General features: G+C 40.6%; 1 protein-coding gene across 2 annotated transcripts in view; it reads left to right on the top strand.

The window, feature by feature from the left end:
* The window catches only part of LOC129710522 (ATP-binding cassette sub-family A member 13-like), a 231,706-nt gene that overhangs the window by 214,312 nt on the left and 3,712 nt on the right, over window positions 1–13,682 (top strand). For both annotated transcript variants that reach the window (XM_055657542.1, XM_055657554.1), the window contains exons 59-63: window positions 5,995–6,129; window positions 7,242–7,345; window positions 10,677–10,769; window positions 11,640–11,745; window positions 13,408–13,545. In XM_055657542.1, coding sequence (XP_055513517.1) covers window positions 5,995–6,129; window positions 7,242–7,345; window positions 10,677–10,769; window positions 11,640–11,745; window positions 13,408–13,545 — 576 coding nt within the window. The remainder of the gene's footprint in view (window positions 1–5,994; window positions 6,130–7,241; window positions 7,346–10,676; window positions 10,770–11,639; window positions 11,746–13,407; window positions 13,546–13,682) is intronic.

Here is a 13,682-nt window from a genome sequence, read left to right as displayed (position 1 = left end):
AAGAGACTCTGCATCTACCCGATCTATTCCTCTCATGATTTTATACACCTTTATAAGATCATCCCTCATCCTCAGACACCCTTATCTGACACCCTTTTGTCCCCTTTTTGCCTCTCGACTTTGTCACTTACTCCACCCCTCTCCCAATCAACCCTCACCTGTATCCACCTATCACTTTGCCCAACACCCACCTCTCTTTTCCAGCTTTCTTTTCCCTTTCCAGTCAGTCTGAGGAATGATCGCAAACTGAAATGTTATTTGTTAATCTCCAGAGATACTGCATGACCTGCTAAATGACTCCAGCACTATGTGTCCATTTGTGTATTAACCAGCATATGCTGTTCCTTGTTTCTATTAGTCTAGGGGCTTTCTTGGCACCAACAACCACTGAACTCTCATACCATTTTGACATCTGTTGAAACCCTATCCCAGATTCATGGGCTATTAATGCTGTTTGTAGGATCTTTAACTTTCTAAGATGTATTTTGTTTCCTGAATAAGAATTAAAAAAGCATACCTTCAACATTCAAAACCATTCAACAACAATTAAAACATTGTTACTTAAAAAAAAATAAAAGACACCTTTTTCCTGGGAATCGATATCTCCCCTTCATCTGAATAATGACATGGGCTTAGGTGCAGTTTTCCCTGCCTGAGAGTGGAAGATTGCATTGCACATTTGGACATCTGGTGGAGTCCACTATATTAGTACAGGGGCAGCATAGGCTGCAGAGGAGAAGATACTGTCGCTGATGTCCGTGCTGGAAACTGTGACTTCCACGACAATGTGTAGATTCATCATGATACTAGTGTTTGCGTTGGGACCAGAAGCTTCTTCCATTGTCTTTTCAACTCTACAGACTGCTTTTGGATATTTTCTGCCAACTACTGTGCTAATTCCTTGAAATATATGTTAATACATGTGAGACAATGTGAGTATTTACTCCACATTTTCGCAGCCTTTTCAGAAAATGCTGAATAATTTAGAGCCAATAAGTGTTAGTAATGCAGTAAGAATAATCCAGTGTGTTTTGATTGTATTTGTTTACCACAGTGAAAATTACATTCAGATACAAATTTAGAACAGAAAATGATTATTTTCACCAGCTAATCAATTATAAAACTTTAATTTTTCTTTGGGGCAGAAGACAATGGAATATGAAAATGCTCGATATATGCTTTTTTGCAATTGTATTTGTCTGGCAAACTCAATTAGAGTTCCAAGCGTAATTTCTGAAATTGTTAATATTAATATAAATTGTGACAGATTATTGGTCGAAACAAATTATCCTAACATGATGGAGGGTGAGTTAATCTAAAAAACCCATGCTATCTCCTCAGCTGGTTTTTCTCCTCCATTTTAGTTGTTAGTTCCGATATTGTTTTCAGGTGCAGAATAGTAAGATTAAACGAGAACTTACCAGTTCGAAGTTTGATCATTATTTTATGAGGAGTACATTGAGGGAATACGTGAAGAACCCCGCCAGAACGCATGCGTGTCATTCTTCAAAGCAGCGGTGTGAAATCATAGATAACTGTAATGACTGAACATAGTAAGATTAGAGAAGAAGATACCAGTTGAGTATATGATCAAGGGTGGGAGCGGAGGGCACGTATTCCCTCAACGTACTCCTCATAAAATAATGATCAAACTTCGAACTGGTAAGTTCTCGTTTTATCTTACTATTTTACTTCGGAGTCACGTGAGTGACTACGTGAAGATTTCAAAGCTCTGTGATTTCATGCTGTGGAAACAAGTCCATGCATCGCATCTGCCTTAATTGACTAAGGGAGGAATTGTGTTAACATGTTTAAACATGAATCCGACATTGAAATCCATGATAAAGTTATTAACAACAAATTATAGCCCCAATTTCATGGAGTGAATCATATTACAGAACTTAAAATTGATTCTGCAAAAGTTCCAGGTTTAACCACTGGTTTATGGTAGAATTGTTGGAACGTTTTTATCCTTGACCATTCTGCTGTCTCCAGGATTTGGTCCATCGGTACGTCCAACTCCATAGCTGCCGATGTAGCTGCAGCCCTGGTGGAATGAGATTTGAATATGTTAGTATCCACTCCAGCTGTTGTTAAAATCTGTTTCAGCCATCTGGAAATAGTTTGAACCGACACTTTTTTGTGAGGTTGCTTGTGGCTGATTAGTAGCGCCATATCATAGCCTCTGATGTTTTTTGGTGTTCTCCACATATAACAATGAATGTCTTATTATACAGAGACGATCATCTATAGGGTAAGTTCTAAATTCTATTTTGAGGCCTGATGGTCCTGGTCTGTTCTGTTTGACTAATTCGTGAACATGAAAAGTTATATTTCTTGTTGAAGAAGTCATATTGTCCAGCCTTAACTTATGTAAAGACTGTATACTTTGTGCTGTGACCAAAGCCATCAGCATGACTGTTTTATGCGTCACTTTTTGCAGGGACAGAGCTGTTGCTGGAGACTAGTTCCTTAGAAACGTTAGGACAATACTCACATCCCATATTTGAGAGTACCTGGTTCTTGGGGGATTGATATTAAAAAAAAAATTCCCCTCATAAGTTTGATTACCAGGGGGTGAGTCCCAACAGAATGACGCTCTGATCCTCATCATAGATATGCTGAAAGGGCACTTCTGGCACAGTTAATGGCACTGTAACTGAGCCCCTCATCATAATGGAGGCCTGCCAGGAATTCCAGAACAGACGTTGTGTTCGTCGTATAGTAGTGATGTTGTTCCTAGAACAATATTTCCCACTTCCTGATGTGGACCCGATATAGTTTCTTCATGGACTGCCTGTGAGCCGCTGTATATGTTCATTGTTCGGTTCGTTAGTCCCAGGTCCGGAAATGGTTACTTAAGTTACTGCTGACGGGATGATTTTCCCCCCTGTTACGGGATGAACCACCAATCTGGTTATTTCGGAATGGAGAGCCATGTTTAGTTGTATTTTGCGTAATACCCGACTGATGAGGCAGAAAGGAGGGAATGCATAGAAAGAACAATATCCCCCCAATGCAACGAGAAGGCATCCATCGCTGATGCCCCAGTCTGATTCCCAAGAAACACAGATAGGCAACTGGTGATTAAGCCGAGATGCAATAGATCAATCTCTGGTGTTTCATATCATGCTACAATATCAGCAAACACTTTGCGGTCCAACATCCATTCGATGTTTGTCATGAATGTGCGTGACCTGGTGTCTGCCACTAAATTTGAGGTTACCTGGTAGGTAACTAGCTGATATTCAAATGTTTTTCTGAATACACCATTGCCAAATTGTGTTAGCTGGATTATCAAATGATACCGATTTGATTCCACCCATGTAGTTAGTATATGTCACCATGGTGGTGTTATCAATCTGTAGTCTAACATGCAGGTGATGCATTTCTGAACAGTATGATTTTAGTCCATAGAACGCACCCAACATTTCCAAGTAGTTTATGACATGTATCTGAAGCAATGATGCTTCTTGTGCATCCCATCTATATCCACAACTAGAGATGGGGTTAGTAACACGCCAACCATGAACACTGGCATCAGTTTGTAGCACCACTCAATGGTTGCTGACAATGATAGGGTTTGAACAATGCCCAATATTTCCCCTATCATTGTAATTCCGTGATTGCTTAGATTGGTAGCCTCATTGGTCTCTACACATGACCAGTATTGATTTTAAGTGCTTATACCTTTGTCCTTGTAATTATTGGTAATACAAAGGTCAAATAGTGTGGCTGGAAAGGCTACAGTATTGCCAATTACCCTTGCTACCAGTTGAATAGGTGGTTAACTGATGTCAATGAAGTTGTTGGCCTCAGTTAAGTCTGTACCTTCCTTTGATAAGTTACCCACATGTAGACTAACTCAAAGGTGAATCCCAAGTAGTCCTTAGTGGTGGAAGGTGTTAGCTTAGAATTAATAACGTCTATAATCCTTCTGCATAGGCACCGTATAGTAAGCATCTTTTAATGGATGTAATTCATAAAGTAGCCTATGGAATCAATTGTTTGGCAATAACAAAGGTTTCCTATTTGGAATGAATTTACTGCACAATGTATTCAGGTTTGTCAGACCTAAATGATTGGTAACCACATCTTTTTGTTTTTTGTAAAGATATTGACACGAATTCCAAAGAGTCGTGTTGGGATTTCCCCATGATTCCCTAGCATCTAGCCTCTCCAGTTCAGCATGTGCTTTCTGTTTTTCTTATCGTGAAGGCACGAACATTCAGTTCAGTACATGCTGAACTGGGAATCTTTTGCACAAATTCAATTGTATATCCCTGAACACTAGGTATAAAATAAGCGTTAGTAGTTATTGCACTCCATGCCTCCCAAGAAAATGTAATCTACACACCAATTTGTGTTATTTACACCTCCTGTTTTTTGGAAGAGACCAGACCCCCCCTACCTCCATGGTGACCAGTGGAAAGTTTGTTTTCTTCCTTGCAGTCGCCGTAGAGGTTGTGTCGTCAGTTTTTGGATTTGGGATTTGGGGTTGCACGTCTTCCAGGAAGGCCGGTCTGGGCCAGGCCTAAAAGACCTCTATCCTGTAGCCCGGCTTTTGAGCTTTCACCAGCTTCTGTGTGTCTTCCTGCTGGTGGGTGCATGGAGGTGCTGTTGTCGTGTGTAGGAGATCCTGCCTGTTGCCACCTTTATGAGCCCCAGGGTATTGGCCTCATTATTGAGCTCTTTTACCTGTTTTGACAGGTTGCCCCCAAGTAGTAATATTGGTGGTTTAATCCCTCCAGGTCTGCACAGCTCTGCAAACTTAGGGTTTAAAGCTGGGCGGATGGCGTTCTCCTGAGACTATTAATCTCATACTCCGTATTGCAGAATAATGCCACAGCGTCTTAGCTAAACATCCTGCCTCTGACTCCCGTTCCAGCCTTCCTGCACCCCCTGCACACGTGTAGTTTTGTTCGTCAAACCCCTCTTCAGGGTCAGCCCAGAATTGACCCCCCAGTACTCCCCTCTGACGAGGGAGATGCACTGTGCAGCCCTACATAAGGTGCTGCTGTGGGTGTTTTTTATATCCCCACTGTGACTAGACTCCATCTCCCAGAGTCCGTCATGTTGGAGCTTTTGCTCCATAAGCCGCTCCAATCGGCTCCAGCGCTCACAGTCGCCGGCCGCTCACAGCTGCTCAAAGTCGGACTCATCAGTCAACGACTCTTTTGGTTTTCTTCTTGCCTTCCCGCCCAGCCATGGTGTTTAATCTGGCCAGTGCGGGAGCGAAGTCGGGCACAGCTGTTCCCTTACGGGTGATTCCTGTGCCGCCTGCCGTTGTTTGCACAGCTCTCCATGTTTCACCACCTGTGAAACAGTATGGGCAGAATAAAGACCGCAGTTTCACTTACCTGCAGGTCCAGGTTTAAACTGTCGCTACGGGGGAAACGTCGTTCCACCCCGCCTCCTGCCGTTTCGACTTGTCAAAGTCGACGGCCCCATTCTGAATAGTCTCCCGCCCGGCCATGGTGTTCTGGCCGGTGCGGGACCAAAAGTCGACACAGCTGATCCCACTTACGGGGCTTGTGCCTTCAGCTGCTGCTGGCTCCCGCAACTTCGCAGTCCTCCCCAGCCAGCTTCACTCGCAGCACTTGTCGACACTATTTTGTCCAGCTTTCCCCCCCCTGTGTAAAAAACAGCGCGGGGAACAAAAACTACCGCAGAGTAAATCACTTACATGCAGGTCGCGGTTTCAAACCTACCGCTGCGGGGGAACGCTCCACCCCGCATGTCATTTCGCAAGCGTGAAAGCGATATGACACGCATGCGTCTTGGCGGGGTTCTTCACGTAGTCACTCGCGTGACTCCGAAGTAAAATATGAAGTTATTGTTTCATGTAATAAGTGGTCTTGTTTAAGCCTTGCTTCACCAGTTGACTTTGCTGTCTTTCAGTTCTCGAATGTACCTTTTTTATTCATGCTTTGAATGTATTATTTGTCTGAATTCTGATGTTATTTGCTTTTAACTTTTTTTGCCCATTTATAGAGTGTTAATGATCTTGCTCAATGCCTGCATCTAACCTTCCATGTTAATGAAGTAGTGAGAACTTACAGCGGTGGCACAAAAAGGAAGCTGTCAACAGCACTGGCATTGATTGGCAGACCTCAAGTTATTTTACTGGTAAGATTTCCAATTTACTTCCCGTTATACCCCTATCTTCTTGCTCTTCTTGCTCTCAAAAGCAGTCTGCTTTTGGAATATTTAAGTGAATTATGTTGCATAATTCGGTTAGGTTTTTTATAAATTTCAGCTGTGTTCATGGGCTAAGGAGTAAATGTCTAACTGTGGAAGGTATGTGAGTAATCAGATTAATGTTCCAGGGGCTTCAGCATGCATATAGGTTTCATAATGCATGTGCAATGAATAGACTGAAACAGTATATTAAAATTTTGTTCCAATTTTCAACAAATCAAGGATAAAATTCATGTTTATTTGAATAAGCATGACTGGGTAAAGCATTAACACCATAACACTTTAGTTAGCAGTAGATTTGATAGGCTAGGCTTGTTTTCCTGCAGCAAAGTAGCTGGGGAGTGTCCTGATGGAAGTATACAAGATTTTGTGTGGTAGGAGTATCATAAATAAGAGGGTAAAAATATAGGTGAAATATAAAGCGAAAGCTTTAAAGGTGATCTGTGCGGTAAGTAATTTTTTACAGAATGTGGTTGATATTTTGAATGCACTATCAAATGAGGTGGCTTTAAACTTTAGACTTTATTTTAAGACTTTACAGATACAGCACTGAGACGGATCCTTCGGTCCGCTGGGTCTGTGCCAACCAGCGATCACCCCGTACACTAGCACTATCCCACACACTAGGGACAATTTACAATTTTATCAAAGCCAATTAACCTACAAACTTGCACATCTTTGAAATGTGGGAGGGAACCGGAGTAACCGGAGAGAACCCACGTGGTCACAGGGAGAACGTACAAACTCTGTGCAAACAGCACCCCTAATCAGAAACAAACTGGGTCTCTGGCAAAGTAAGGCAGCAACTCTACCAGTACTCCACTGTGCTGCCCTTGGTGGAGGAATCAGATACAATTACTGCATTTAAGAGGCATTTGGACAGATGAGATGAGCAAAAATGTTGGCATGAATGTTGTGAGCCCATGTTTGTGCTGTATTACTCTATGAATCTGTGACTAATGTTTTTACTGTAATTGTTTGATCTGAGAATACAAGCAGTCTGAGACTGATCTTTTGGCATGGCACACTTTTATGTTTAGGATGAGCCAAGCTCAGGAATGGATCCCGAATCCAAACGTTTTCTTTGGAGAGCAATCCTTAGTGAAGTGGATGCTGGGTGTGCAGCCATCTTGACATCGCACAGGTACATCAACTTTTGGCACATGACACAAATACTGCAACTTGTGAAAACATGATCGGTATTTATAGTTGTTTTGGTTGTTGAGGGTTTAACAAACCAAATAGCTCACTTTCCATATAATATAAACTTGCTGTAATTCCATAACTAAAATGTCTTTGCCTATAACATTTGTTAAAGTTATTGCATGAGGACCAAAGGTACGTTGTTTTAAGCTACTTGTTATTCTGCACAATACAAAATATTCCATGTACAACACTTTGTGAGCCATGTGTAAGGGAGCAAAGCTGCAACAGAAGGATATTGTTACATATGGTAATATATCTGCAACTCAAATACAGAGGACTGAGATAAAATAGCATAAACTGCACAAAGCAAAATTCAAGCATGCAACCTGTAAACGTATTGTGATTAACTTTACAACCAATGTACAACTTTAAAAACTTTAAAAACAATGTTTTCAATTCTCCATCCAAAATTGCTGTCATAGTCATAGAGCGTGCAAACAGGCCCTTCAACCCAGCTTGCCCATGCTGAACAAGGTGCCCCATCTACATGAATCCCACCCGCCTGTGTTTGGTCTACACCCTTCTAACCTTTCATACCTGTGCTATGCCCTTGCCATAACATTGATTGACATGGCCTTTATTGGAGTCACAAACTATATTGTTTGTGACTGTGACAAATGTAAACTATCCTGTTTATCTTTTTTTTAATCTGATTGACCAAAGCCTCCACTTCCAGTGCATTTCCACCGACTGGGACTACAGGTCATTCCTTATCCATTGTTGTAGCTAGAACTACATGTACAATAAAAAATATTTTCCAGCAGTATCACAGGCACATAGAATCAGACAACATACAAAAAACATAAATTATACAATTACACATTAATTCTACTAGAAATTAGAAAACAAGTCCCTGTTAGAAAACAGTGAAAGAAATGGTCCGTAGTGTTCTGTTGGTGGGAAGTAGTTGCTCCTGAACATAGAAGTATGGGGCTTCTGTACCACCTGTCTGATGGTAGCAATGAGAATAGGGCATGCTTTGGATCAGTGGGGATCTTTGATGGTAGATGCAGCTTTCTTGAGGCAGCATCTCATGTGGATGCATTTGATGGCGGGGTATTTCAGAAGCCAATGATTGGTTCTTTAGGTTTCTTGTTGTTGAGGGAGATGTAGCTGTTGCGTCACAACTTAACCAGATGATCTTTTCCTCTCCAACGCAATCATTTATCCGCACCTATGATTCAGCCACCAACAGTGGTGTAATTGGCGCAAAAGATGGCAATTGAGCTGTCTTGGAAAATGTGTTGGCTAGGAATACGGATAGGGATGTACCTCAAACTACAGTTCCCTATAGCACTTCATCTCTCCATTTATGTATTCTCCTACTTATGGCCTTTCAGTCAATGATTCAACTTCCAAAGTCCTAAGCTCTTTAGAAATTATCTCTTTGGTCTTTAAGGTAGACAAAAATGCTGGAGAAACTCAGCGGGTGAGGCAGCAACTATGGAGGGAAGGAAATAGGCAACGTTTTGGGTCAAAACCCTTCTTCAGACTTTACCTTAGCAGCACTTTGTGATCGATATCAAGATGTATTGCAAATTTGTTAAAAACTGTGGTTTTTCAATTGGCAGAAGCTCACTGCCAATATTCCACCACTTGTGCATATCTCAACGAGTTGTGGGCCTGCCAAGGTGTAGAGATCTTCCTTTGTTTCTTCTGCCTCTGGGCCTTTCTCTATGGGAAAGAGTCCTCACCTCCCATTGATAATCCCTTCTGCCGTCTCCAACATTCCGCCTCCTCATCCCAGCCGGCCTTCTAACCTCGATAGAATCTGAAGAAGAATCCCGATCTGAAACGGCATCTATTCATGTTCTTTAGAGATGCTGCCTGACCCACTGAGTTGCTCCAGCATCTTTTCTGTAAACTAGCATCTGCAGTTACTTGTTTCTACACCTCTAACACTTTGTCACAATTAGTATTGGCACCGTCAAAGGATCACTGCCCACTTGAGGAGTCGTTAAACCACTCAGGATCCTGAAAGAGTTTTATTTAAAATACCAGATGACTTTTTTGACATTCACACTAAATATGTTGGGTAACAATCACTATTACATGCAGTGCAAATATATTCAAGCTTTGATTATTATTTATACCTAACTTGTGTTTTTTAATGTGATTATGTCACAACAAACTTTCCTTTCATGATTAATTTTTCTTTGATAAAAAGTTGCTGATTTTTGTTAGTTGTATAGTAAAAGCAGCTATAATTTATAAAATATCTATTGATTTATATTGTAATATGTTCATTGTATTGTGTTATATCAATTTATTTCCATTGTGTTATCAAGTTAAATGAAAGTGGATTAATGAACCATGGTAAATATTTGTGCTGAGTTAGTATGTACTGATTGCTTTTGGTAGTGAACCGTTACTGATTTGAACTTTCCCTCTAGGCTAATTACTGAGATAATATTGGCCTGTTAAATACTTAAGGGAGTCTCACTTACTGATATATCAATTGTTTAAAACCACAGTCTGGCTAGTAATGGTTTAACATTATTGATGTGTAACCATTTGAAGAGTGTCATTAAATTTTATAAAAACCTTTAGTTGAAATCATGGTGTATGCTCATATATAAGATGCGTAGATTAAATAATCAATCAATCAATCAACCTTTATTGTCGTCTGGCAAAGCAACAGTTGTACAGTGCAAAATGAGAAGACGTTTCCCAGGGAATACCGGAGCATCGCACATGAAACTTAAAACATTTCACACATAATAACAGTAAAAAACAATCCAGTCCCTGATGAAACAGTATAAATAGTTAAAAGCAGGAAATACAGCAACATTAAATTACAGTAAAAACAATCATTAAAATGTCCAGGGCAGCTGATTTGAGTGGCCTGTGCCAGAGTTATTAAAATGTCAGTGCAAAGCCGCAGAATCAGGTGACTGTGTACAGAGTAACTGTTTAGCAGCCTCACAACCTGTGGCAGGAAGCTGTTTAACAGTCTGGTAGTCCGGGCTTTGATGCTACGGTATCTCTTGCCTGATGGCAGGAGATCCAGGTGTGTGTGGAGGGGGTGCAGTTTGTCCTTAGCTATTCTCAGAGCTTTTTTCAGACAGTGGCTCTGGAACGGGGTAGGGAGATGCCAATGATCCTCTCTGCTCCCCTCACTACCCTCTGCAGAGACTTCCTGTCTGAGCAGTTGCAGTTGGAGTACCACGTGTTTATGCAGTACGTTAAATACTTTACCTTAATTTCTGTTGTTATATGGACTGATTTTTCTCATTCCAACCCTTTTTTTTCTCTTTATTCTGCTTCAGTATGGAGGAATGTGAGGCCTTATGTTCCAGACTTGCCATAATGGTAAATGGAAAATTCAAATGTATTGGCTCTCCCAAGCACATTAAAAACAGGTAGGTTTGGCATCGAGTGACAAACCACTTTTGCTGATCTCTATTCAAGTACCATATGTTACAATTTAAAAAAAATGTCTGACTTGTTTGTTTTATGACAAATATAAACTGAAAATAATTTGCATACCAAATTGAAACTTTCAAATGAAACTACAATGGACACATTTACACAGAAGAAATCCATTAACTTCCCAACACTGAATGTTGCAGGTTCCTTTCCTTGCTTAGATTTTTCAGATGCTAATGAACAATTTTGCTATTGAATCTTCTGAACAAATGAAAAACAAAGCTTACATCCAAAGAGTAAAATTACACCCCTGTTAATTTTAACCAAATGACCAATGTATATATTCAAAAGCAAGTGTTGGTACCCGATCCAGTTGATTTTGACCAATTTACTAACAATTAACCAGATTAATTCGTACCTGAAAGTACCCCACTGGGAGTAGCTTTCTGAGCAAAGAGTATCACTTTTTGTGATATTATATTGACACAAATTGCCATTATCAATATTGAAGAGGGAATATCCATGCCTCAATTTTCATCCCTCAACAGCAACAGTAGACGACCTTTACATAAGAACATTGTAGCTTGCCTAAGGAATGTCTAAATAATATAATTTGGAGGTAGAAAATACACCGATTTTATCATAGAGCACATTTAGTTCTACCAGCTACAGATGATTCTCCAGACAGTAATAATTTCAATGTAAAATGCTGTTTCTATATTATTTTGTTAGGTTTTTTGAATATTTTTCTTATAATTTACTAATTAGTTATAAATGCATGTTTTTAGATTATTTTCAGTTTATCATAACCTTTCTATGTTGTGAGAAATAAGAACATTATTTTATTTTCTTTCATCACTTAGGTTTGGCGAGGTTTATACCGTTAAAGTAGTACTAAGTCAAAAATCAACCAACTCAATGGAGCTCACAGAATTGCTGATGTCACATTTCCCAGGCACAACATTGAAGGTATTTTTTAAACAAATAGGAACTCATGCCATATACTACTTGAAAGATAAGGTCATGTAAAACCACAGCAAGAATTTAAAGTTGCAATATCTTTGTTTACTTGACTATATGTTATGATACAATGGGACAGATTTTGTGAGTAGAAATTTGTAATTCTCTGATTAACTTAAAAAAAGTTGTTTTATCACATAAGTTCTATAAAGTCACTACAGTACTGTTGAGGCCCTGAGTAACACATTATGTTATATCCCATCAGAACGTTGGGATATAACATAATCCTTTAAATCCACTCCATCTCCAATTTCTCAACCAATTACTGAGGTACATCAGGAGACAATGTCCAATTGCATACATGTTATTTTTGGTCTTGAATCCCTTGTATTGAACCTTATCATACCAAATATCTCTTCAAAAAATGGTAACTAGGTTGCTTGAACATAGAACAGTAAAGCACAGATCAGGCCATTTGGCACACTATGTCTGCACCAAACATGATGCCACGAACATCTCTTATCTACCGACACAAAATCCATATCCCTCCATTTACTGTATATCAGTATGCCTATCCAAAGTCTCTTAAATGTTGTATCTGCCTCAACCACCATTTCTGACAACACATTCCAGGCACTCACCACCTTCTGTGTAAAAATACTCTGACTATTGCAGTTCCATCTTCGTAGGTAATACTTGTTCAAGCATTCAGTTAAGTGTCTCAGAAGGACTTCAGCAATTTCCCCATAATTGACATTAAACAGACAGCTCTACAATTACCTTATTTCTTTCATTCTCCCCTCTTAAATAATGGAGTGCCATTTGAAGTGTTCTGATCTGAATGCACAATTCTTAAATCGAGACAACTTTAGAAAGTTTTAAACATTTCCACCACTTTAATTCCCTGAGTGAAAACCCTCAGGTCTTAGTGAAGGATTTACTTATTAACCTGTTATTCAAAGAAAAAAGGAAAGAAAATCAAATCAAATTAAACCTGGATGATTACTGAGCCATTATTTTTTTGAAGAACAAAAGACTAGACATTTAAGGGCCTGTCCCACCAGCATGCGATTGCATGCGTCTAGCATGACCAAACGTGGTCGCTTGAGGCGTACGGCCTCGCGGGACCGGTCACAATTCAAACCACAGAGGTGTATGGAGTTGGGCGGGGCTCATCCCGACACCATACTCACCAATCAGCTGGGCAGGAGGCGGGCCGACTGAATTTGGACGTCGGGCGGTGACGTCATCATGCAACGGCATGCCGGGTGGTGACGTCATCGCACAACGCCACGCGCTAGGCGTACGCCGTCAAGACGCTGCGTACGATGTCAAGACGCTGCATATGATGTCAAGACGCTGCGTACGCCCGTTGAGGCGCTGCGTACGGCCTCAATGCGGCTGCGGGCCGACAGGCCATTGTTGCGCGGGATTTTCGGACAATGCACGATTTTTGGAGCCCCGCGCGATGTCGGGACCATACGCCTCCGCCGATCGAAGTGGGACCGGCCCCACGAGGCCGTATGCCTCAAGCAACCACGTTTGTTCGCGCTAGACGCATGCTGTCGCATGCTGGTGGGACAGGCCCTTTAATCTGCTGCTAAAAGAAGGAACAATGTAATACAGAACTGCTATCTGTGTAATTCACTTTTACTGCTTTCTTTATCCCAGGAAGAACATCAGTATTCTTTGGAATATCAGGTGCCACAGAAAGACGTGGAGTTAGCAAAGATGTTCCATTTCCTTGAGAATAACAAAGAACAACTCAACATCAAACACTATTCCATTAGCCAAGCAACACTTGACCAGGTACAAACATTTGATCTCCTAGCCAACAACTATTTAACTGCAATTAATTCTGTTTCTTCCGAGCCCATAATGATAATGCTAACATTGATAATGCTAACCATTCAAATTTTAGTTCCATATAGCAGAATAGAATATGA

This window comes from Leucoraja erinacea, chromosome 2, assembly GCF_028641065.1.
Source record: "Leucoraja erinacea ecotype New England chromosome 2, Leri_hhj_1, whole genome shotgun sequence".
Taxonomy (NCBI): domain Eukaryota; kingdom Metazoa; phylum Chordata; class Chondrichthyes; order Rajiformes; family Rajidae; genus Leucoraja; species Leucoraja erinaceus.
The sequence above is the reverse complement of the archived record's forward strand: the minus strand, read 5'-3'. Positions and strand labels throughout refer to the sequence as shown.